At 48.1% G+C, this 24,728-nt stretch overlaps 10 protein-coding genes and 1 non-coding gene across 11 annotated transcripts; 6 read left to right on the forward strand and 5 right to left on the reverse strand.

Moving 5' to 3' along the window:
* Positions 1-61: 61 nt before the first annotated feature.
* Positions 62-704, reverse strand: I303_103734 (uncharacterized protein; the record flags this gene model as incomplete). The annotated part of the gene is made up of 3 exons (XM_018407068.1): positions 62-401; positions 498-587; positions 652-704. 3 exons carry the CDS (start codon positions 702-704, stop codon positions 62-64), a joined length of 483 nt encoding a protein of 160 aa, XP_018263876.1.
* An 837-nt stretch (positions 705-1,541) lies between these two features.
* I303_103735 (uncharacterized protein) lies at positions 1,542-3,034 on the forward strand (the record flags this gene model as incomplete). Its single annotated transcript, XM_018407069.1, has 3 exons — positions 1,542-2,605; positions 2,672-2,761; positions 2,869-3,034. 3 exons carry the CDS (start codon positions 1,542-1,544, stop codon positions 3,032-3,034), a joined length of 1,320 nt encoding a protein of 439 aa, XP_018263877.1.
* A 384-nt stretch (positions 3,035-3,418) lies between these two features.
* Positions 3,419-6,022, forward strand: I303_103736 (uncharacterized protein; the record flags this gene model as incomplete). Its single annotated transcript, XM_018407070.1, has 8 exons — positions 3,419-4,449; positions 4,514-4,997; positions 5,053-5,073; positions 5,138-5,148; positions 5,208-5,381; positions 5,458-5,523; positions 5,597-5,686; positions 5,818-6,022. The coding sequence occupies 8 exons, from the start codon at positions 3,419-3,421 to the stop codon at positions 6,020-6,022; spliced, it is 2,082 nt and encodes a 693-aa protein (XP_018263878.1).
* Positions 6,023-6,420: 398 nt separating this feature from the next.
* On the forward strand, positions 6,421-6,511 carry I303_103737. Its single transcript has one exon. It is a non-coding gene; the product is annotated as a tRNA-Trp (tRNA).
* Positions 6,512-6,945: 434 nt separating this feature from the next.
* On the reverse strand, positions 6,946-7,754 carry I303_103738 (uncharacterized protein; the record flags this gene model as incomplete). The annotated part of the gene is made up of 2 exons (XM_018407071.1): positions 6,946-7,408; positions 7,534-7,754. 2 exons carry the CDS (start codon positions 7,752-7,754, stop codon positions 6,946-6,948), a joined length of 684 nt encoding a protein of 227 aa, XP_018263879.1.
* A 396-nt stretch (positions 7,755-8,150) lies between these two features.
* Positions 8,151-10,032, forward strand: I303_103739 (uncharacterized protein; the record flags this gene model as incomplete). The annotated part of the gene is made up of 8 exons (XM_065968836.1): positions 8,151-8,205; positions 8,365-8,458; positions 8,591-8,690; positions 8,775-8,809; positions 8,888-8,963; positions 9,035-9,060; positions 9,407-9,619; positions 9,813-10,032. The coding sequence occupies 8 exons, from the start codon at positions 8,151-8,153 to the stop codon at positions 10,030-10,032; spliced, it is 819 nt and encodes a 272-aa protein (XP_065824908.1).
* A 527-nt stretch (positions 10,033-10,559) lies between these two features.
* On the reverse strand, positions 10,560-13,700 carry I303_103740 (uncharacterized protein; the record flags this gene model as incomplete). The annotated part of the gene is made up of 1 exon (XM_018407073.2): positions 10,560-13,700. The coding sequence occupies one exon, from the start codon at positions 13,698-13,700 to the stop codon at positions 10,560-10,562; it is 3,141 nt and encodes a 1,046-aa protein (XP_018263881.2).
* A 456-nt stretch (positions 13,701-14,156) lies between these two features.
* I303_103741 (uncharacterized protein) lies at positions 14,157-16,185 on the reverse strand (the record flags this gene model as incomplete). Its single annotated transcript, XM_018407074.1, has 3 exons — positions 14,157-14,803; positions 14,891-15,385; positions 15,462-16,185. The coding sequence occupies 3 exons, from the start codon at positions 16,183-16,185 to the stop codon at positions 14,157-14,159; spliced, it is 1,866 nt and encodes a 621-aa protein (XP_018263882.1).
* Positions 16,186-16,870: 685 nt separating this feature from the next.
* On the forward strand, positions 16,871-18,978 carry I303_103742 (uncharacterized protein; the record flags this gene model as incomplete). Its single annotated transcript, XM_018407075.1, has 2 exons — positions 16,871-17,556; positions 17,643-18,978. The coding sequence occupies 2 exons, from the start codon at positions 16,871-16,873 to the stop codon at positions 18,976-18,978; spliced, it is 2,022 nt and encodes a 673-aa protein (XP_018263883.1).
* Positions 18,979-19,499: 521 nt separating this feature from the next.
* I303_103743 (D-tyrosyl-tRNA(Tyr) deacylase) lies at positions 19,500-21,011 on the forward strand (the record flags this gene model as incomplete). The annotated part of the gene is made up of 7 exons (XM_018407076.1): positions 19,500-19,542; positions 19,621-19,683; positions 19,913-20,035; positions 20,129-20,193; positions 20,288-20,366; positions 20,476-20,519; positions 20,616-21,011. 7 exons carry the CDS (start codon positions 19,500-19,502, stop codon positions 21,009-21,011), a joined length of 813 nt encoding a protein of 270 aa, XP_018263884.1.
* Positions 21,012-21,459: 448 nt separating this feature from the next.
* On the reverse strand, positions 21,460-23,946 carry I303_103744 (uncharacterized protein; the record flags this gene model as incomplete). Its single annotated transcript, XM_018407077.1, has 11 exons — positions 21,460-21,763; positions 21,878-22,004; positions 22,084-22,203; positions 22,263-22,331; positions 22,400-22,492; positions 22,553-22,792; positions 22,854-22,918; positions 22,974-23,069; positions 23,127-23,142; positions 23,220-23,491; positions 23,639-23,946. The coding sequence occupies 11 exons, from the start codon at positions 23,944-23,946 to the stop codon at positions 21,460-21,462; spliced, it is 1,710 nt and encodes a 569-aa protein (XP_018263885.1).
* Positions 23,947-24,728: the final 782 nt, after the last annotated feature.

Here is a 24,728-nt window from a genome sequence, read left to right on the forward strand (position 1 = left end):
AGACTTTCTACAGTACACTGTCTTCTCCAAGTATTATGAGTCCTCCCTGACAGATCCAAGCCTAGAAATCGTACACGTCCGTCGGGTTGGTATCCCTAACTTGACCCCCAACAATCGTGTTCCCCTCTCTGCCCAATCCATCGCTATACGGATCATATCCGCCATTGTTGACGCCCGCCAGGGCTTGATCTGGACCCATACCCATCTCAATGTTCTTCGCTTGATCCATAAATTGTTGCTTGATATGTACGGTCTGCCTTATCAATAGATGACAAGCGCGTTTCAGGGCGTCCGCGGGATTTGAGCGTTCGTCGGTCTGGATTTTTATTATGATGTCGTTCTCGAGGGGATGGGGGACTTTGTAACCTGCGAAAAGGACTGTGGGGTCGAGCAGGAGTTGCCTATAATGGTAGAATTGAGGTCAGATCTGGTTGATTTCTGGAGAATAATTGGTATGTGGTTGTGATAAGATATAGTTTCTTATTGCTCTAACTCACGCTCGGATCATATTTCCAAGAGTATGATCTTGTTTCCGCAGTAAGACTGTAGCGGCATTCGGAATCTTAGGATCTTCTGTGATAGTCAGACTAGACCACGAGTCAGCTGTTGCCCTATTCTCTAGGACCGGTCAGCTGAGAATCGGGCGCTCACGGCTTCTCATCGTCCTGCAATAACCAGCTATCTATCCTATTAGGCTGATTCATCGTGTCTGTTTACGCCTTCCTCTGGCAAAGATGAATGAATAGGTGAATGGTTGATTAACCGATCGTCTTAATGTTCTACCGATGACTGTTGGCTTGGGGTTAGCAACTTCGCATGAAAGATCGGACCCTCGGAGAAGAGCAAACAAAGGTGTAGAAGGGGATTGACGATCATTATGGTCAAACGTTATCGGCTGAGGCTGTCGACTTCCCGTATCGAGATACGAGGAAGAAGCGTCTATTCCGTGGATTGACAGATTATATATAGTTTGTTTGGATAATCATTTCGTCAAGATTGAAGAGAGGAGGAGGATCAAGGCAGATTGAGAGACGAAGCATTGTGACTCACTTCGCCAGCACTGAACAAACTACTTCAAATAATAGATCAGATTTGGGTGCAGAAACTGGTGAGCTACGGAGTCCTTTGGCACCTCCAATTTCGGGCGGCGTACGGGGAGAAGAAGTACGGATGTTGGTGTTCTCCTTGATGGATATGAGAGTAAATGAAACGAAAACAGTTTGAGAGAAAAGGAGAAGAAAGCTGAACTGAAAGCAAAGCTGCGAGCGAGTCTGGGTTGGCGTGGTGGGGTCGTCATAAATGGTACTCCTAAATAGGTTTTAATCTACACGCTCACCGCGACTCAACCTGACTTACTCATACACTCCTCAACAATCCATTGCTGTTTTCTCACTCTTTCGTCTTCTCTATCTTACATCGCATCAGCACATTACTTTGTCTTTCGTCCATGCCGAACGGCGGCAAGTCATTGGGGCACTTTACTCAGCTGCTTCAGCTCTGAACCTGATCAATTCTAATACCGTTCTGCGCCAATCCGCAGAATGGACGGCCATCAACAAACGATTACCGGGCATTCCTTTCCTTTGCCCACTGACCTGATCTCACTACTCACACCCCCTCCAGACGATATTGACCCACGAAGTGACTCCACTTTGCCCTCGTCATCTGTTAATACAGCAAGAGAACCGCTGACTCTCGCTGAACCCTACGCGGGCGATTCAAGCATCTTCGGGCCGCTGCTCATCATCCAGGATATCCTGAGATCGCAGAACGACCTCGCCACCGCGAACGATGCTCGCACACAGCAAGTCATCGACTTCACTAACCAGAAACTACAAGAATTGACCAAGACTATTGACGATACAGATAAACGACTCAGCGAGCAGAAAGAGACGATCAAGGCGTATATCGATAAATCAGTTGAAGACGCTGTACAGCGGGTGCTGATGAGCGGACGACCGCTTCTAGAAGCTCAAGGTGATGAGAAGGGAGATGGGAATGGGGACAAAAGACGAGTACCTTCTACGAAGAGTGTTCAAGCTAAAAGTCAGGTCAAAAGGAGGAAGAGGGAGCTTGATGGACTCGATTTCGGTTTCTATTCTGCGAAAAGCACGAAGGAAAAAGAGAAAGAGACAGACAAATCAAGTAGCACTTCGTTTTCGACGGCGACATCTGCTCCTATGAAAACGGACCATAAAGACCCTATAAGTCTCAAAAAGCGACAGAAAGTATTGCCTCTGTCACATACGACTGCTTCGAATCAAGTTCAGAAAGCCAAAATTATCGACTTAACTCAAAGCGATGAGGACGATTTGGTGTCTCGGTCCTCCTCGCCAGCGCCCGTAACGAACGGCAGCATCGTTCCTATTGACGAAAGTCAACGATCGATCGCGACCACTACGGGTCCGAAAGAAAGCACGATTTCCGCTCCACCGGCAATGCAGCACAAAGCCAGTCGATCAGCTACATCTGTAGGAAAGAATACCTCGAAGGCATACTCCCCGACTCTTCACTCCGCCATCAAGGAGGAGAGCCTCACCACCGACACCCGCTCTCGGGATACTGCCATGTCAACAGAACAACATGTAAGATCACAAATCATTGGGTAAGCTCTTTCCCCTCAGGTCGCTTAGCTTGCGATTGAAATTGACTGAGATAAGGAATGGGATAGCAAGAAACAAATTGGCACTTTACCTAACGGGAAGAAGGATATGCGATATCTGATCAAGTGGTCCAATAAAACAGTCTCAGAAGCTACCTGGTGAGTGCATGTCGGATCTATCTTCCATTTGGACATCTAGGCAATGCAAATAAAGTGATGTCATATTACTGAAAGCTCTGTTTCTAATGGTGATGTCGTATATTTAGGGAGACTGCTAAGAAGATCGAGGATTTTGGAGAAAAGTTGAACGATCTGGATCAAGATTGTCTTCAAGCTAAGATTGACGTGCGCAAGGCGGTAGTACTTCTTCCGCAAGCCAAGATATTCTGGGACGACAAAGGGAATAGGCGTGTAGGTATCACAATGAACTAAGCGGGGCTAGGTAAAAGAAGGGAGGTTGGATTATAGCGAACCCAAGATGTACTTCTTCCGTCACTCATGATCATGTTTGGAGTGGGTAGAGTCAGTATCAGTGAGTGAAGCATAGTGTACACCGATCCATATGTCATTCTATCATCAGATATAGGCGTCCATGTATGTATGCATGTATGTATCAAGAATGAACGCTCGGACCCCTTTTGTCGCGGCATTGGCTCAGAATTCCGGCCGGTGGAGGGCGTCCATCTGGCATTTTCAGTTTGAACCGCTGTCTCACCTTGTTCATCCTCTTTTCTCACATGCGCACAACTTCATTCTCATCCTGAACATATTGCTGGTGGATCGGAATGGCTAGAGAGTGGAATTTGATAGTACAAGATGTTGTCTATCACTACCTCGCATGCTACATGTGACGCTGGACCATCTCATACAGCTGGATCTCCTCAGCTTATTGCTCCTCCACCTAATTCACAATTACCTTCCCCTCCAAACTCTGAGGGTTGGGTCGCAAACTTCAGTCGCGAGTCCTTCGCAGATACTCGATCGGACAGCACTGATACACAGTATCTGAGTGGCGGCACATCCTTTCCGACTACGGGTTTCGCAGATGGTGTGGGAACATCCGCTCATGACTGCCCGCTAGAAGGGAGGAGAAGCCCAATTGCTGCGAGTCCAAACAACAATATCACACCTGTACCCCATGACCGGCAAACAGTCAAGATCTTAGGCAATATAACGAATCTACTGATCAAGCAGTCTCAGCTGATCAGTACGAATCAAGACCGACTTGTCGCCTTCGAAGCCAATGTCAAGAACCAATTCTCCGAGCTGCAAGGTAAGATCGAAAGTGTATCGCTTGAAACACTAGCTCTGGACTCCGATGTGCAATCCTATCTCAAAGCCAAGATTATTGGTGCTTCTACCGCCTTAGACAAAGTCATCCAAGATGGGAATATCAAGAGACGAGTCAATAAACAATGCGGAAGGAAAAAGCTCAAGCCAAACTCGAGAGACTGTGTTGAACAAGTGCAATCGAACATTGACAATATAGGGACACCCGGTAGCTCCGAAGCTTTTGTTGAGGATCTGATCAGGCTCGATACTCCTTCCCCCGAGGCAGAGGTCGACCAATTTGTCAGCCGATTCATCAATCACGATCTCCCTTCCGACCTGGACCCGGCCTTGAACTTTGACCTCAGCCCGGATGTCCAAAACCCTGCGGATGTCCCGGAAAACTTGCTTTGCAATTGGACCGATACCCGAGATCCAGATCAGACCCTGGTAGATAAGGCAGTCTCGAATCAATTTGCCCTGCTCAATGGGGAGATTGTCCTGCCCGAAGGCGAGAATGCAGTTGGTTTTATGTTCCGGAAGAGGTTGAGAGGTAATAGGTGCGATAATGGCTTTCTGTAAGTACGATAATACGCTTACTACCTGATTTTCCTTCTTATGACTCACTAATGTGGGGGTCAGCGTCGATATGTCCTTTCTGGACGATATCTCCATCGTTGCGAATGCGAACCAAGATGGCGCATCGGAGCAGACTTCCTCGAATCTCTCATCCGGGGTGGACTCGTTACCATACACGAATTCAAACAATACACCCGACCCAAAAGCTACAGGCCACACTTATGATATGCGTACCAGGACTAACGCCATACCATGGAACCCTTTCCCATTGACATATATGCGAGAACCGACCTTCTCTTCGATCACTGACGGATCGTCAATAGCTACTTCGGATGTATCTCATTTGACCTCCTTGAAACGAGGTACATCATTGGTAGATGATAAATTGCTGTTACCCGGTACGCCCATCCCAGAGGTGCCGTCCCCAAAGAAAAGGCGAAAGAGTGCAAGAGTGTGGACGTCCAACAGGAGCAAGTACAAGGGGAAAGGTAAGGCAAGAGGTAATAGATGGCCTGCATTTGGCGCTAATACAGTCAAATCGAGGATGGTGAGCTACCCCCTTCTCTACAAATATAGTGTATCAAAGCTTATCAAAAGCTTAGGAAGAGATACTTTGTGATACGGTAAGTCAACGGAATCCGCAGATCTTTTGAACGTGCCACTGAGCAGCAAGTATCCCTTGTACAGTGCGGTGGCAGGTAAGCTACATCACATGTCTTGATGTGAGGGTTCCCCGAGCTGACAATCCCGCTCGCAGGGTTCATTGGGCTTGTGCCGGTCTCTCACACGGCAAGAACATGCGAGAAGCCCCTTGGAGTTGTCCAGACTGCATGGCCATCCTCATGGATGCAGAAGAGGACGAAGATGGACGAATGCCTTCGATCTCTCAAGCCCAGCAGCAGAAATGCCTTAGACCCGACTGCATATACCGGTGAGCTCGTGTCCTCGTGTCCTCGTCATGCCAGCACTAAGGGTAGAGGCTGATCTCTGGTGACTGGCGACGACAGATCAGAAAAGAAGATCATAAGGAAGAATGACGATGTTAACGAATTCTTTATGGAGAGAATTGTAGGGTGAATCAGCTGTCTTTCCACTGCGAATGGTGCGATGGCTGATCGACTGGCTTGACTTTACTGTATGGAACAGACGGAAAAGACTCCATTTCAACGAAGGGGGAGGAGCGACGTTCATGTACCTGATCAAGTGGTGGGATTGGGAGATATACGATGCGACGTGGTCAGTCATTTCCGCCAAACCCCCTGACCGACCTCGGCGCCAGCGACAGGGTCAAGGTCGATGTCTATGTCAACGTCATTTCTAAATATTGAGACATTGATGATGATGCTGAGGTGGATGACATTATGTAGGGAACCAGCTAAGAATATACCTGATCTCGCACGACGGGAAGCCATTTTCCTCCAGCAGTTCAAGAATGCCCCCGATATGTTGACGCAGAAAGTATGGTTATTGGACAAATGTTCGCCCTGGTTCGACTATAAAGGGCAATATAACATCGAGTTGTTGAAGAGTCTGGGCATTGAGAAGAGGTATTGGTGGGATGATAAGATCTGAGTATCGTTTCGAAATCGCGGCCCCCCCTATCAAGTTCATCTCGCCTCTAGGGACCAAGCCAAACAGACGGGTTTTGTTTCGTGTCGCCAAACTCCACACGCCACCATCTGTAGTATAGTGTGACAATTTCTGTCCAATTGCTGTACTGCGATCATATCATTCGCGTGGAACCTGTATTGTTTTCTTCTGTTCTGTACTGGTGTTATGTGAAATACTGCTGTTTCACCTATTTTCGATGAACAATAGCATACCATACATGGATTGCTATTTCATAACGCCCTTCGTCGCAGTGCTAAATGTCATATGTACCGAGTCTGCGCACTCCAAAAAATTGGGTATATAGTTGTGCGAGAATTTAGCTTGTGCCATGTCGGCACGTGGACATCACGTGTTGATCGGGAGCTGTAGTTCAATTGGTAGAATAGTAGATTCCAATTTGGCAACGGTTGGATCATCTATTGGTCGCAAGTTCGATTCCTGTCAGCTTCAAGGGTGTCTCTTCGTCCTTCCTTTCCTTCTCCGCTCGACTCGAAGGGGTTTGGGGATAGAAGATCGGCTTGAGGGCTTTGGCCTCCATACAACTTCGCTTTTTGTCAAATTAGAAACATGTTGGTCGTCTGGGTTTCACTGCTTATCATCGTGCTCAGCCATGTTTGTAAACCGACGATGTACGAGCCTGATAGTACGAATGCCACTCATCGTCTTCTTGACATTCGATGAAGGTGAAATTAGTTGAGACATTATCGTCAATAACCACGAGGGCCAACGACATCCTACTTCATCATGACCATCATCATCCGAGATTACAAAGAGACAAGTCGACAGTCGACAAGACACAATACCTGAACGTCTGAACAAGGTCCGATCATCCCATCTTGACCCGCGGGATCTTTGCGAAGCTTGACAGAGTCAAAGATGCGTAATCAAAGCCTCTTGAACCTTTCTGGCGTCTTACTTCCCACCTTCCCACCCTTTCCCAACTTGTTCTTACTACTCCCAAAGACTATAGTCCACCAACCCCAAACGGCCAATACCAAGTTGCCCCCGCCCACACAAACACTCAGTCCACCTATGGTCTTGGCGTTCCACAGAATCAGCCCCGAGAGCGTCGTGAGACCCACTAAGATGCCCAAGAGGGATTTCCTAGACGGGTTGGTAGTGGGCTGCTCGTACACCGGTACAAGGCTGAAGATGGATATGAGTGCCAGAGCAAATAACCCGAGAGATATGGTCAGGCAGAGTGTCGATTCGAGTGGTGAGAGGGCATCGTAATGATCTTCCCTCTGAGAGTTTGAGGAGAATGATGTAGTTGGAGGAGGAGGGGTTTGGGAGAAGAATAGTAGAATTCGAGGGAAGAGTAGTAAAGGTATAGCGAGGCTTGAGAACCTGTCACAAGGGGAAATATAGATCAGCATGAGCAAATGATGGGGCAAGATTCAAGTGGATATGATATGTCAATGATTCAGATGACGGTTTGAGGCTAGTGTTCACGCCAACACAACTCGACTCACCACGCGGCCAATCCTAGACCCCAAATACTTATAGCGTCCAGCCCACCTTCCTGTAGGTGTACAGCAGCTTTAGCTTTCTCCTCTGCGGATCTGTACGCTCGGCCCAACGATCCTGGTAGAGCATCGCCAAGTGCAGATGTGGCTGTAGCCGTAGCGAGATGTCGAGGTGGAGGCGGGGGAGCTGATTTGCCCATTGGTCGAAGTTCCATAGGGTCGGACATGAGTCCAAGGTCTGAGTCGAAGGAATTTGATTGTGTAGATACGGGTGAGAGTTGTTGCGAGAGGTAAAGGGCTGGCTTTGGGGTGTTATCAAAATTATAGTCAAACAGCAAGAGGGAGTAATTATCAGGAGGCGATAAAATACAGCACAAACGCACACACAATACCGTCAAGCCAAACGTCATCAGCCGATAATTAATATTAGCTCGCCGCCGAACACGTGGATATCTTCGCTGACACGTGGCGCTGAAACATCAACGAGATATTCGACGTGTCGAGATCATGTCCAGTGAAGGACTGTCAAAAGCCCATGAATAACATAATTGAGAATAGTAGGCACTGAGAGTAATCCTAGAGTGACAGACGCAGAGAACCTCTTCCTGAAGAAGTATCAGTCCATGGGCTCACACGCAATCGATATGCCTTCTTTAGCTGCAAGTACCGCTCCGTCAGGTGAGTCCTGCGATTCGTCCTAGACCGTGTTCAACTGTCCGCTGACATATTGGCATACCTGACCCTCTCCACTCTATGCTATGGCAATATGACACGAACGACTTACGACTGTCTTTGATCCAACTTAATGTGACCCGAAATCCAATCAAAACTCACCAGGCGCAGACAAGTACTCTGTCATCTTACCGACGTATAATGAACGAAAGAATCTACCAGTGATAGTTTGGTTGTTGGCCAAGACATTCGAGTCAAAGTGAGTGCGAAGCCATTGCGATATCAACAGAGACCGGCGTGATATCACTCAGGAGCACTCAGATGCTTGAGTGTATCGCTCGAGCCCATTGCGTCGTTGGTGATGCTAATTCGGCTTCTGCAAATATGACAGAGGAATACAATGGGAAATTATAGTCGTCGACGATGCCTCGCCGGACGGCACGCAGGAAGTGGCTAAGCAATTAGCGGGGATATACGGGGAAGACAAGGTGGTGAGTATTCTAGCCTTTTCTCTCGTAGCGGTGGATGGTATCATGTTCTGAGCAACGCAAGCTGATTTATCTGTCATCGAATAGGTATTGAAACCCCGTGCAGGGAAGTTAGGCCTAGGGTAAGCTACATCCTAAATCACTCGATGCAGTCTGTTACCAAGCTCATATTGTCTGCGTCGTGCGATTGCATGATTCAGTACTGCTTATGTCCACGGGCTGAACTTCGTCACGGGTAATTTCGTCATCATAATGGACGCGGATTTCTCACATCATGTAAGCCTCATACTCGAGCTCCGTCCGACAACGAGGACTCTAACTGAATTTATGATAATTATTGTGAATAGCCTAAATTCATACCGGAGATGATCAAGTGAGTTCTGATCTATCTACCTTTTCCGCGTCAGCCTGCCAGCCTATCCCTCTCCCCTGTTTGTGCCGCCTCAGATTTCGTCTCATCTCCGCCCTCTCTGCCCTCTCTGCCCTCTCTCCCCTCTCTCCCCTCTCTCCCCTTTCCCCTTTCCCTCCGCCCTCCGCCCTTCCTCCTCTCTGTCCTTCTTCCCTCCTCCTCTCTCCTCTTCCTCTCATTGCCTTTCTCTTTGCCCTCATCGAACCTCCCTTCCCTTCCCTTCTTCGGCTGGACTCAGTTGTTCCCACTCATAACTCCTATTCCCTCCTTTCCGGCTCTTCTCATGAGTGCCAGCTAATGAATGATACAGACTACAAAAGCTGCACAACCTCGACATCGTCACTGGTACCCGATACTCCGCCAATCCTTCTCCCAAACCGACTTCTTCGTCCCCATCTATAGGACTCGGTCCGGGCGGTGTATACGGCTGGGACCTGAAACGTAAGCTCGTTAGTCGCGGGGCAAATTACCTGGCAGATACAGTCCTGAGGCCCGGAGTCAGTGATCTGACGGGTAGTTTCAGGTGAGTCGAAGCGGTCAATTCAGGCTTTAGGCTTTCTTTCGTCATCCTTCACATCTTTTATCGACCATGAACTTCATTTTGCGCCTCGGGAATTGTCGAATTTGAGCGCTGTGCTTTAAAGGACGTGAATCGAAATTGACCCTATGCGCTAACTCACGTGCTTCACGCTACATGCGATCTTCGAATGGGATAGACTGTATCGTAAAAACGCTATCCAAGATATAATCTCCCGCTGCACTTCGAAGGGGTACGTCTTCCAGATGGAAATCATCGTACGCGCCAGATCGCTTGGATATACCGTCGGAGAAGTACCTATCACGTTTGTTGATAGGATCTATGGCGAATCGAAATTGAGCGGGAATGAGATTGTTGGATATGCGAAGGGGGTGGTCAATCTTTGGTGGGGTGTGTGAGTGTGTGAATGGTGAATGGTGATGATGCGTCACTTGACTTGGCTTGATCAGGAACCAGCTTACATTCGTCATGACCGAGCAAGGGAAAGAAAGCTTGGAGGGAGGTGATTTCGCAAATTGTGTTGTATAGTATATCATATGATAGATCGGTATGAAGTTGAATATTGCAAGAGAGCTCATCCGTTCGTTCGTGCATTATCGCTTTATCGCAAATGCGACTCAGTCACATCTGCTGCTCGATGACGGCCATCGATGGGATGCGACATTGTGTACTGCTCATTCCACGTCATAGCTCAGATGGGGCACGACAGATGATGATAAAAGGACTGAATATCGCATCATGAATATAGAATGAGCATAAGCCTATCGATACATTACATCATCTCATACATACATACAAACTTGCGCACATGAAAATATACAATGTCGTCCGACTACGAATACTGATCCCAGATCGTATTCGTCGTATATACGTTCGCCGAATCGAATTCAACTTGATATACAGATTTAAAGGAGGAAGCTCGACGTCAGCTAGCAACTATAGCCAAGCCATTCCCGCCTATTGACAAATTCCTCTCCTGATTCTGCGCCTCATACACGTCCTCATCATCATTCGCGGCATTATCTCGATCAGGATCGCGAGACATTACACTATCCGCTTTATGCACCATTCCACCACCGCTCCTGAAACTTCCAGCTCCATTCGCACTGCCTGCACCAGCACCATTGCCAGCACCAGCACCAGCTCCATTTGCGCTACTAGTCCCTCCAATCGGACTAGCTAAATTCCTATTATTCGTATTCGTATTCGTATTAATCGACCAACCATCTCCCCCTCCTCCTCCTGTTGGACCATTTAACCCTCTCCAAGACCATCCGGACTCATAACTCTCCCACGAGCCTTTGCGTCTTATCGCGCGCACTGACGCATCCCTATCTGCCCGTTTGAACGACATGATCGATGCGGCTGTACTCAGATGAGTATTGATTGAAGGCTGATATTGATATTGATATTGTTGCTGATATCCATATTGATGATTCATCGCACTATTTTCAAAATTCACTGATAATGGTCGATCTCTCTCTCTGTCTCTTTCTTCTGCTGGATTTGCAGTCGTATTTGTAATGGTGTTTGTAGCAGGGTTGATAGATGTCGGAGTAGGTGCCCAGTGAATAGATGGTGAAGTGATTGAACTTGGTCTGCCCGACGAAGCTCCGCCAGCTGCAGCTACAGCCGCAGCAGAAGTTTCTTTCAATCGGTGGATCGAAGGTGGGTTAGGTATTGCAAAAGCAGCAGTTGAAGTAGGTGGGGGAGCCATTGAAGCTTGTTGCGATTGAGGTGTTTCTTGAATCTCGGCATTCGGAGTGAGCGGTTGCGATACTGTCGGAGTATGAGGTGTGATTGATCCGCTGCCACTAGCACTCGCATTTCCGCTACGGGTGATAGCGCTTGCATGGCTCGGATTGTGATTCAGTGGGGAACCGATCTGAGTCGGCAACAAACCGAAAGTCGAGCTTGCCAGTGTCAACATCGAGGCGTTATCATCCGGGACCTCATTCGGAATAGGGTTATGCACTGGGTGATGCGGTGTATGTTTGGGCGCTTGGACATGTACGTGTGGGTGGGAGTGTGGGTCCGGACCCTGGTTGTGATAGTTGCTATTGCTATTAGGAGGAATCGGTAAAGTTGGTCGGGTAGGGGAAGATGTGGTATTGCTCGTGGGCGTTGTTGGGGACGGAGGAGCAGGTGACGAGCCTCCTGAAGAGATCTCGTGTTCATGCGCAGCAAGTGGTGATTCTGCCCTAGATGACCGGTCACGCTGACGAGATGGATCAGAATTGGGCGAGGAAGTGATGACATCACCCAAACCAAAAGACCCTTGAGGGGCAATGGGAGTCTGCGTTGAACTGTGTGAGGATATAGGTAGTTGGATATGAAGTTGATTCTGCTGAGGCTGAAGCTGCAGTTGAGCCTGTGGTTGAGCTATATGAGCGATGGCAGGTGAGGAATCGAACGAGATGCAGGTTGTAGGTTTAGTCGATGTCGAATCTTGTCGACTCTCTCTTTCCCTCCCATCATTCTCATCTTCGTCCTCATCTTCATCTTGGTCATCTGGTTGTCGATCATAGCTATACCTATAAGTCGACCCATACAGCCCATCCAGACTCCCTGTAGTCGACCTTGCATGGCCTGCGCCTGACCATGTCGAGTAGAAGGTATTCGTCCTGCTTCTACCCCCGTCAAACTGCCTTGAAGTCGGTGGAGGAAAAGCATTCGATCCCGTTCTTGATAAAACTGATGTAGATGGCGTCGGTGATCCAGGATGACTAGGTGGGAAAGGTCGCAGACTCGCATCGTCATCTGCTCCAGCTCCAGTCCCACCCCCGACAGCTGTATTGACGAATGCCATGTATCCTCCCGAAGCTGAGATCGGTCGCTCGTTCGTCCCATTCGTACTTGTCCTTCCCCTAAATCTGGTGGGTCGAGCATTGTCGTCAAGACTCCTGGCGTACGAATTGGTGGATGATCGTATACTGTCCATGGAGTATGATCTCGAGCGAGGACTTCGGGACAGGTAGGAGTATGAGTACGACATGGAGACTGTCGTATTTGTTTCCCCATCTTCTTCTCTAGTCAATCTGTTCAGATGGTTGTTGGCATCTGCGTTTGAGTTTGGGCCCGGATTTGCATTTGAAGTAGTGTGAGTGTGAGTGTGTGTATGGGCAATTTGATTACGACCATTCTTGCGTTTGATCGTATCTCGTAAACCGATACCTGACGAAGCGATAAGTTTCGGAATAGGTATTGAGGGGTAAGGATTATTCGCTTCTCTCCTTCGATCTCTTTCGACAGTGCCGACATTACTTATTCTCGTCGAATAGAGGGATAAAGAAGGTTGAGTGGAATTGGAAGTCGAGGAATTCTCCCTTCTCATATTGATCATTCCGACTGTTTCTCCTCCAGCGCTGGGTCCGGCTCCAGCTTTTCTAGGAGACTTGGTAGTGTTGGTAGTAGTAGTGCTGGGTTTAGGCATCGAAGGTAATCTATTTCTACCTCCATTACTACTCCCTCCACCTAACTTTGGTGATCCACCGAGTCCAGCCATCATGCGTTGACCATTCGCCGCATGAGGGGCAGAGGACGAAGAAGGGGTCTCAGAGATAGTAGCTCTCCTCGAACCTAGTTTACGGGATATCCAATCTAATATGACGGGTTTGGTACCCCGCTCCTTGAGTTGCTGCGGCTGCTGTTGTTGTTGTTGATATTGTTGTTGTTGATATTGTTGTTGTTGATATTGAGTTGGGTGGGCATTTTGATGGTCTTTGTAAGGATGATCTGGTAAATGTCGTTTGGATTGTTGTTGAGTATGTAAATTGGCGTAAGCTTCTGCAGGTGTACGTCCATGGCCTTGACCTTGATTCAGCCCGTTGGCTTCAACGTTGGATGGTCCTGATGTAGCTTTTGGAGATTGAGGAGAGCGTGGACGTTGACCTGGCGGATACAGGGGTCCAGGCCCACCATGAGGATGTCTGCAATTTGACTGTGATGCTTCTTTGATAGTTTGAGGGAGATACGATCCACCCGTATCATTGCTGATGCTTCGGTGATCCAGAGGTGGGGAGTTAAGGACGAGTCGAGGAGATGATGGTCCGGAAGAAGGCATCATGGGCGAGCAAGGTCGTTTAGGTGATTTAGTCATCGGTCCAGTATCGAAATGGACGAACTATTGAGGATCTTATATCGGAAAGGGGGGAAGGAATAGCTCGCAAGGTGTACTGGAGGCTACTATGATGATCCCATCCTGGATGATATGATGTTTGGGTACATGTATTTGAATATGATCAATCAAAGGGAGAGGTAAGAAGACGAGGTAACTGCGTTGACAGTAACATGTAATCTCGGGTGTACAATGCCCGATTATAGCCTACTCAATTTGTTTACATAAAACAACGAACGACCTGTAGGAGTAACCGAACTGACGCGCAAGTGCGTCTTGGCATCACGTTGTTCATGGGTTCATGCATGAATAAAGTGATAATACCTATAGGAGTACAACAAATCCATGCACATGTCTATGCAAAGCCAGCATACTGAGTGCAATACAGTAACGATCTGCTACCCGCTACCCACTACACCATCTCCCTCCATAGATATCATAACTCCTCAATCCTCCTTCTACGCTCCCATCTCCTGATTCCGCATCTTGACCTACGAACGCATAACTCTCATTCGCATTCTGTCTTCTTCTCGGACACCTGAACCCCATATTCACCGGACATTTCCTATCTACAAAATTACAAACCGACAAACAGGGAAGCAGTTCATCGAATTCGTACTCCGGCATATACGTGTCAGTACCGTTATTCCTAGCTTGAGATGGCGTTCGATGGATGACCGCTGGTATAGGCGTATCATCTATCGTCTGTTCTGAATCCGAACCCGAACCCGAATCTGAAGAAGGGTCGGAGCATCGAGGAATGAGTAGATGGCATAGCCAATCGCGATACGAGGCGAAACAATCTGAACATGTCGATACGTGTGAATAGAGGTCTCTTCCGCATGCTTGGGCCGATAATGACGTCGAGAATGCCTCGAGGTTGGTAGTGAGCAACGAAGTCAGGTCGTCAGGTAATGATTGAATAGGAGAGGTCTCTGAGATCAGGTCGCCTGAGGGTGTTGAGGCGGATGAGGAATTGACGGGGAGCGGCGCAGAGTATGCGATTGATGGGCAGGTGGAAGTGGGTAAGACCAATTGACAGGGGAAAGACGCTGGGGATCAAATCACGAAACAAAGCATCAGCTAAGCATCGTGAAGTGCGGGTCTTCCGCAGCAGAGATGGGGAGAGCTTGACTCACCTGCCTTGGTGTTGAACCATATTGGACCTGACCAAACCCCATTTTGATCTTTCAGCCAAGTCGTATAATTCGTACCCGCTTCCAGACCACCAATGACCCAGTATTGCCTGTACCCTGCCAAACTGTCCACAGTGGACCATTGGGGTTCTTCAGTCCGCACGATAACTTTCTCAGCTAATGATCCAGTGGTATTCACCGCCAAGGAAATCGCACATTGAGAGTATTCCAGCTGATTGGTCGTGGGTGAATTATCAGAAGATGTGGGTACGACGTAAAGCGTCAGATTCTCCGATAAGCTGGTATTACCCGAGACGAGCGAGTCCGGCGACAAGTCGTTGATGGGGACAAGGGGTAGTTGCGCAGAGGGCAGGGTATAGTTGGGATAAGAAGGTTCGGCTTCAGAGTAAGAATAGAGTAACGGCGAGAAAATCAAAGCTTGGTTCGAGGTTGTATCTCCCAAATACGGCAGTGCGGACGACATACTGTTGAGTGGACCTGTAGATACGTTTGTAAATCACCAAGGCTTAGGCGTGTCACTGATTGAGCCAGAGAAGGGAGGAACCGCACGTACCGTCTTCGGAAGCGTCCATCTGAATGACCAACCGTCCACTAACGTCCACCTCGTCCAACGTGACTCCATCATCATGTAAACCAAGTCCAAAAAGCACATTGACGGGGACTTCATCCGTTGAATTCAGACTGAAATTCCCAAATCCTCTATCAAGTGCGACTTTCCAACTCTGACCATTCTTATTGATCTTCCTATTGTATCCTACGGCCTTGGTACCGCCCGACGACGCGTCTGAGATCGGTTTAGTACCAATATCGAAGGATGGTGGATCCGCCGTTGAAAGTAGGATCGTAGGTAACAGAGTCGAGTTCGAGGTCAGGGTGCATATTGAGAATGTCAGATATACAAGGTTTGTCGAAGGAAGGACTATCTGGATTAATGGTGTGGTCGCATTGAGTGAAGGAAGGGATACGCTGGTAGGTAGAGAAGATATTGAGTATGTCTTGGTTGTCTGTGAGGTTGGAGTGGAGGAGGCGGAAGACGATGTTGAGGTGGATATTCGGGATGAAGTAGTCTGACTGGAGGAGATTGTACTTCGACCACTTGATACACTTGAGGAAGCAGATGATGTCGAGGTGGTATCTTGAGCTGAGATTAAGGGTAGAAGTGTGAACGCAACGACCAGTATGATGATCCTCAGCACCACCGACGAGGCTGAGCTGTGATGCTTGCGGCGACCCCTCGGTCTCGTTCCCATGGGAGCTATCGGCTGATCAATCGACATCTTGGGATTGAGAAGCGTCCTACCAGATGCGGCTAGGGAGGGAATGCTATATCATCGTTCGCGGATTGAACGCAAGCGTCATTCCGGACAGCAATATATTTGGTTGCTCCTGATTCTGCGAGGCCTGCTTCTCTTTGGGGTCCTCGGGGGTCAATTGGTCATCGTTTCAGAGTTGAGCGAGATGAGACGGGCAAAAGCAATATTCGCAGCTGGAGGACTAACGCGAGTGACAAAGGTACGAAAGTGGTTGGTGTGCCTGATACTGCAGGATGACACCTCGGCTGGAGGTGATTACCATGTGATGCCGTCAGTATCAGTATCAGGCTCATTCAGTCGGGTTTCGCCTGTATCCTTGTTTGGTTTCAAGTAGTATCATTATTGCTGATGTCTTCGCGATTGCTTTTTCTGCTCCTTATCAGATAAATCAGTACGCAGGTGTCCATCCAAGTTTCAGTACCATAAAGTAATACCCAGGAATTGGATCTTCAAGGTCTCCAATACGGACAATTCACATTTCCAGGCTTCAGAGTGACAAAGCCGAATTGGATCAAGCAAAACAATCAGATCGCTCCGTTTTGTCGTTTTCAGCATAATATCGACCGACCGGCAGCTCTGCAAACGATATTCATAGCCACCCGTCAAGTCCTTACAAGTCTTCAACGATACAATCAAATGCAGATATAACATGCCGCGCCGAAATCCCCCATCAAGCATAACCTTACTACTCCCTCCCCCTTCTTCCGCATCTACCTCCCTCCTCGCTTCATCCTCCAAGAACCCCCAACCTCAGGACCCTTCACTACCCGTACCAGACTTGGAAGTCCTGATATTAGCCAAGAAGCTAGCTTCGGAGAAAGGCCAGAAATTCGATATCGAGGCTTATCTAACCGAAGACCAACTAGAAGAATACCGAACAAAATACTTAAAATTACCACCTAAACCACCTCCGGCATTACCTCCTACTCCTCCTCCTCCGGCCCCACTCCCTCTTTTAGCACCCGAAGAGACACCCGGTCCGGGTACACCAACCATCGAAATCGAGATACACACACCCACACCTGCTCCAGGCACTCCCAATGCCAACGGAAGCGCAAGTGCAACTACAAATGGAGAGACTGCTACTTCTACGCCAATAAAGAGGTTGATCAAGATACCCGACCTGAGTCATCTGCATTGGAAGCAGCGTGCCAAGCGGATAGCGGAGCTCACCAGGGAGGCAGAGATGATTGCCAATGGAGAATTACCGGAGAGCGCCTCCTCTCTCTTCAATCAGCCTGAAGATGCTGGACCGGGCGGAGCGCATGGAGGGGGAAAGAAGGGCGAATTGACGGAAAAGGATAGGGAGGTGATACGGGGTAGTGCGAGCTATTGGTGAGTTTGCGACTGGTTCCAAACTTCTGAGCGACATCGCGTGCTTGTCTGGTGTGCATCCTTATCAAATGTCTGGGCAATTACAGGAACTCCCTCTTAATCTCTGCGCGTAAATCACGAGGACCCCAATGGGATTTCTCATTACAGCAATATCAATACGACCGGTCGTCCTCTGAATACTATAATCACGGCAAAGAGCCCCGGCCAGACGAAGAGGTAGCTTCATCTATCAAACCGACACCTCAAGCTGCCAAGGCAGAGTTGGACGGAGATGCGGATGAGCAAGAAGAAGGGCTGGCAGAGAACGATGTGGTCGATGGGTCAAGTCCAAAGAAGAAGCGGAAGTTGAGTTCAGCTGAGAAAGAGAGACCAAATGGTCTGACTATGAGTATGGTCGAAGAAAACGGAAACGTGAACGGGGAAGAGGAGAATCGGAAAAGGATAAAATCAAATTCGATCTCCCAAACTCCCGGATCAATCACCCATTCAATACCTTTACCCAAACAAAGTCCTCATCAAACCCATCAACCAACACCACGTTCGCGAAACGCGAATCTGCCCTCGAACACACCTCAGACAAATTCAGCTTCTCTCCCTTCTCAACACGCACCCTCGCAATCACCGTATCGGAATCCCACGCCGCAGTCACAGCCACAGTCACAGACGCAATCACAGCCACACGTCCAGCCTTCTCAGCTATTTGGCGGGATCGGTATTGGCCGTCCATCACTTCCCACTCAGAATTCATCGACTTCTTCCTCGTCCTCGATACCCCAGCTCAACCAGACTCAGAATGCCAACCCAAGTCAAAATCCGCAGATGCAGATGAACAATCCGTTATTGGGTTTGATGCAAGCTCAAGCCGGAGGTCAGGGTATGAATCCGAACTTACTAGCTTCATTACAACAATTTCAACAGCAGCAGCAGCAGCAGCAAAACCAACCTTCGGCTGGCAGTAATAACCCGCAACAAGGTCTATCTCAGACGTTTAATCCTTCTTTCGGAGGAATGAATCTGAATCCTCAGCAGTTGAGTGGATTGACAGGATTGAACCCTCAACAATTGAGCGGGCTGAATCCGAATCAGTTGATGGGATTGAGCAATATGATGCAATCTATGAATCCCCAATTCCTCCAACAACAGCAACAACAAATGAATGCCGGAGGAGGAGGATTGAACGTATTAGGACAACATTCCAATAATACCCAAACACCATCGGGGATGAGTATGGGCATGGGAATGGGGATGAGTCAACATGGTTTGACACAGACTTTGGGTAATATGGCGATGTTATCGTCCTTCAACCAGACTCAGAATCAGAATCAGGGTCAGAATCAAGGTGGACCTATGTTAGGCGGGGCAGGAGCAGGGGCAGGGGCAGGAGCTGGAGCGGGGAATTGGTCGGAATTTACGAGTAGCTAGGTGGCTTCTCTTTGATCAAACAGGAGGGAGGGGAAGGGCAGGGAAGGGAAGTGTGGTCATGGCTACGATGGATGCTTTGATGTCGACAGCTTGTACTCGTTGATACTACATACTACACAGGAGAATCCGGATTAAAGGGAATAGGAAAAATGATAAGGGACTTTGATTTTGATTTCGGGATTTCAGTCTTACTCTAGTACTAGTACTACACTACAAGCTGTCTGAATGGTGCATTCATGGTGTTATATATATATCATATGTACAAGTCAAACCACAATGTAGAGGTATCCATGATCCATTTGGACAGGTATCGGGCATTGATCGAGGGGTATCCGGGTTACTTGGTTTGACACGGTACGGCAAGGCATTTAAGCGAGACTCGTAGCCTGAGTGAAGGTGGAGGGATTCCATCTCGAAAACATCGTATGCGGTCTTGGTCAATGCCATAACCTTGTATCTCTGCAATAGCACATATCTATTCGCACATTCCGAAGTCGTAGAAAGATCAGAATACACAGAGGATGAGAGCCGTCATACAGAGAGTGATCAATGCTTCAGTAGTTGGTAAGCCCACGTATCCACTATTATGGTATCGTTATCTGACGAGATCGGTTGCGTTGTGTGGTGTGTGGTCCATTCTAGTCGATGGTCAGACGATATCGTCGATTGGGAAAGGACTCCTCGTGCTTGTCGGGATTGATCGGTGTGAGTTGTCTGTTCTAGAACACCTAGTATATCTGCACTGTGCGTGCGGTGTGTCGGCGCAAGAGGGGAATAAGGGGAGACATACACACCTGAGCTTCCCATCTATTGATCACTCTCAACTCGTAAATCCTGAGAGAAGATAAACCTGGAACACGAGACGAAATGGGTTGCGTCTCCACGTCAATGAAAAAGCTCATATTGTTTGATTCTTGACGATCGGGTTGGGTAGACGACGAGCCGTCGGACGCTTCGCAAATAATCAAGAAGATCTTGACTGCCCGTTTGTTCGACGATGATACCGGCTCGATGTGGAAGAAGAGCGTCAAAGATATAGATGGGGAAGTGTTATGTGGTGAGTCCCCAATATAAGATTCACCTGCATGCGGAAGAACAATAATGTTCAGAATGACAGCGATTTGATGAATGATCGAATGGATTTGGATAGTCTCCCAATTCACCTTGTTAGCCAAGTTCAAAGCTTCCACGAAACCTGATTTCCACGAGTCCATGGTGCGTCACGGCGAAACCGTCCAATTCGAATCGTCCATGACCGTTTGACTGATCAACCGGGGAAATGCCTGACTATATGCATGTGCATAAATAGTCCACCATACCCGGTAAAGCCTTTTATACGACTTTCATGGATGACCTCAAAAAGGCTTATCACCCCAACAAGATAAAGGGTGAGCTCATCTAACTTCCCTGCATCAGTTAGGAATTTAACGACTTTGTGACATGACTCGAGTCGACCTGGTAGGGTAGCTGACACTTTTTTTATGGTGGGTTTCGCAGACGGGCAATTTGGAGCTATGATGCAGGTGTCCCTCACCAACGATGTATGTGTTCCTTATACACTATCATTCGACCTCATATCATATCACTTAATAAACGACCGAAAGACTCGAAGGCTGATATCGTACATCAATCAACAGGGGCCAGTCACCATCTTACTAGATTCGAAATCCTCTGCTTCTTCTTCATCATCGAAATCTACTCCTTCTACAAGCCGATCAATTACCCCTGGGCCCTCGTCCAATACCATGAGTCAGGCCAGTACGAAAAGCAAGACGAAGAAGAACAAGTCGCAAGATCAAAGTCAGAGTCTGGATCAAAGTTCTCAGACAGACCAGAGTCACGGGGTGAAAGATCCTAGTAATAACAATGCCCAGAACACAGGAAATACGACACAGCCGTCGTCGCTGCCAAACAACGGCTCAGTCAACAGGGACTTGGACAAGAATGTGACAACCTCTTTATCGTCTCTGAGCGGGACAGTAGCTCAGCTTGGGCTGGGTACGAGTTCAAGCGTAGTCCCCAAAGATGCATAAACGCATGGACAAAAGCAAAAGCAAAAGCACGATCATGTCAAAGCTTCGGTACGCCTGCATAAGTCACACTCACTCGAAAGTCCAGGGGTAAGGCTACTACCATGCGAACCATCATAGCGCCGCAATCTAGGAGATAAGTTTCATATGATCATCTTTCCATCGCAGGTGCATTCTCGGATTCGACAGGGTGACATATCCATTATATGATGCATAGTTTATCGCAATTGCTTGAGTTACGTATCATCCACTATGTGCTACCGACAAATCCGAACTTGTCATCATCGCTTTATATGATATTATAATGAGCACTAAGCGACTTTTCGCTATAACTCTGCACTAGTATCCTTTCGTTATTTGTTATTGAAATTCATCTCATCTATATTGGTGTGGTCGCGAGCGCTAGGCGAAGTCTAGAACGGCTTCGAGAGGTATTTTTCGGCTTTCAAGGTCATGTTGCGATAACACCTGAATCTCCACCTTTAGCAGCGATCCTTCGTCTGGCAGCTTCATGCTCTTCTTCAGGTGTACCAGGCGTCTTGTAGAAGACCAAGTACTGAATGACCAGGATGGCCGTCCAGGCAATTTGGAAGTAGAAGGATCTTCGTCCGACCAATTTCCAATCGGCGATTCCATCTCCTTCGAAAGACGCTTGAACCGCCAAGGTGATGGCTCCTGCTATTTGAGCTAAGACTTGGGTCCAGGCGCCTGCGACACCTGCCATTTCAGGAGGACAGTACGAGATCAGGTTGATACTGCGACAAGAACCCAAACTCAATTATCAGTCCACTCCTCTTATCCAGCGTGTAGCGTTGATTTCTTTGAAGATGAGGAAGAAGGCAAGGCCAAAGGGGAAAGGGTATACTCACGCAGAAGCAAAGTAAGTGACGACGGCACCGGCACTTCCTAAGATAAATGCTGGGAAACAGTATTTCCAGTAGTCCTTCCCGGCTCCACCGTCAGAAAACACTTGTAGTAATTCCGCGGCGATGATCACTATAATGATGACAACAGCGATCGAGTCAATTGGATTCAGTTGAAAAGACTTTGGATTATTAAGATCGAGGCAGCTCACATAATCCTCCAATAGCCATTGACCATCTCGGCTTGGTGATGATTTGCGGTACGGCTTGAGTGAGACCGCCGACGATCAGACCCATGATACCTTGAGGAAGGATAGCAGCAGCGACGTGAACTGAAGTTCACTCATTAGCATCTGCCTCTCGTCAGAGTTGGGGTAATTCTGCGACTCACTAGGCTTCCAACCGAAAGCTTGTTGAAACCAAGTAGCATACAATAGCTGCGATGTAGCCCAGAAGGGGACTATAGTACAACTCGTAATCAGACGGATATTCGAAAAGCGATAAGGCGAAAGGCGATAACAAGCTTACAAGCAATACCGACAGCCAAACTTGCAATGATGATGTTGGTGATCTGCCATACTGAACTGGGCAACACAGCTGATTTGGGCGGAATCTTGGATTCTGCGGACACAGAAAAGTCAGTCTCATCTCGCGGCGCACTTCGTGCGTAAACTAGCTCACCCCAGAAGAAGAATGCGATTGCCAGTGGGAAAGCCAATACGAAGGGAGCGATGAAGCTTGCGGATCCCCAGCCATCGATGGGACCTTGAGTGAGAGCGAGGATGAAAGTGATCAAGGAGCCCATCATGATCAGTACACCGATGATATCGAGTCGCTTCCATCGTGGGGTGTTAGGGTCGGGCATGTATGTTGATCCAGTGAATGGGAGGAGGAAGAAGCAGATGACGGTGAAGAGGACACCTAAAACCATTCAACACAGTCAGTAGGCTGTTTGCGCGGCCAAAGATGGGGACAAACATACAGAGAATGGCAAGTACTCTAAAGAACCATCGGTAGTTCGCCAACATGCAGATACCGGCGAGGACACTGCATTGTTTCATCAGCAAAGTCCTGATAAGTGGCATATGAGATTCGCACTTACAGACCAAGTACATTACCAATAGCTCCGGCCATACCCAATAAAGCGAGCTTTCCTTGTTGTTCAGCAGGCTCAGGGAACATGTGCACGGTAAGATGGCTACATGTCAGATCAGCATATTGTAAAGATGAGGAGCCTGCGTCGGTGCAAACTCACTACGCGGAAGGGATGGCTGTTTGAGTAGTAAATTCAGAATGAGATCAGCGACAAACGATGAGAGGATTGCTAGTCCAATAGGCATCGACGTACTCATTGCTCCGGCAATACCACCTAGTCCTCTCAAGATCAAGAAACCATATTTATTCGAGGTCACGAACGAAGTGACCAGACTGAGAATACCCAAGACGAAGAAACCACCCTCGAAGACGATTTGAGCGGGGAAGAGATCTGATAATCTACCGGCGAAAAGGAGGAACGCGGCGAAACATAGCGAATACGAGGTGATGATCCACACAATTTGAGACGTATCCAGCTTGATATCGACGGAGATTTGTGCGACAGCGACGGCGACACCAGAAACACTATTTGGGTTATTTCCGTCAGCTTCAACTTCCAGACTTACACTGCTTCAAGCACGTGCGATTGCAGTGCGCCTTTGATTGATGAAGCGGCATGATGGGTCATGAAGGTGATGAGGCGAGACATGTGTGCAACGGGCTAAGACTTACTTGCAAATATCGATAAAAGTAGCTACTGAAAAGATAAACAAGAGGAAGTTCTTCCTTGCTTGACCTAATTGTGCCAATGGACTATTGTGGTGATCCGCATCGGAGGCTCCTTCTCTGAGCTGTTTAGATTTACTCCTTTCAAGCTGAGCTTCTTGGTCCGTGACGCCCTCCCGTTTCGCTTGTTCAGCAGCGATTGCACCGTTTTGGTTTACGAGGGTGGAATTATCCACGTTGTCTTGAGGTGTTTTCTCATTCATCGCGTTGGTGTGAGGTAAAGGCGATCCGGCTAGTGTAGAGTGTTCAGACATCTCGGAATGAAGTATGCCTTACAACGTTGAGTGTTCGTGCCGACTTGGTGTCAAAGATCCCTTGATGGATTGATGGATACTTATCTTGTTGTTGTTTATGAGGGGAAGAGGAAAGCCAATGCGTTGTTGATGACTGCCCCACTTATATATGTATATACATGACCTGCTCAGATAACCACATCGTATCGGAGGTCGGTGAGCCAAGATAACTCCCACGCCCAAAAGGAGGTTGAATGCCTGTGCCCGAAGTTGATTGAGTAAGAAAAATCAACTTGACCTACACATGGATTGGTGAATTAGTGCGGGCACTGACCGACATGCCCGAGAACAAGGTACCAAGTAAGGTGAAACGATCATCGTGGATATTTTAGTCCGTTATTTTACCCTTGCCGGCATGCTGACGCACCCACTCCATGCATGTTCCATATCCATATCCATATCCATATCCAAGATCACTGCGCGGCTGTTTATTCACAGGCAGAGCATCGGTTATACCCAAACAAGCTTGTGCAACTGTCTGTTTATGCACGATTCAGGGCAAAACAGGGGAACACAGGCAATTCAATCGGTTATAGACAAAAGTCCACGCACTAGAGATCTCGGAGATCTAAACCGGCCATCGTCCTCTTTGAGTCATCTTGGCGTATATCACACGGAGATGTAGAACATTCTCCGTTCTCCGTCGCGTCATCACTCATACTCGGAGTCCGACGTCGAGAGGAAACCGATGGGCATGAAGCGTACGCGTCATGGTGTCTCGACTCATACCGAGATGTACTCGC

This window comes from Kwoniella dejecticola, chromosome 4 (assembly GCF_000512565.2).
Source record: "Kwoniella dejecticola CBS 10117 chromosome 4, complete sequence".
In the NCBI taxonomy this organism is placed as follows: Eukaryota; Fungi; Basidiomycota; class Tremellomycetes; order Tremellales; family Cryptococcaceae; genus Kwoniella; species Kwoniella dejecticola.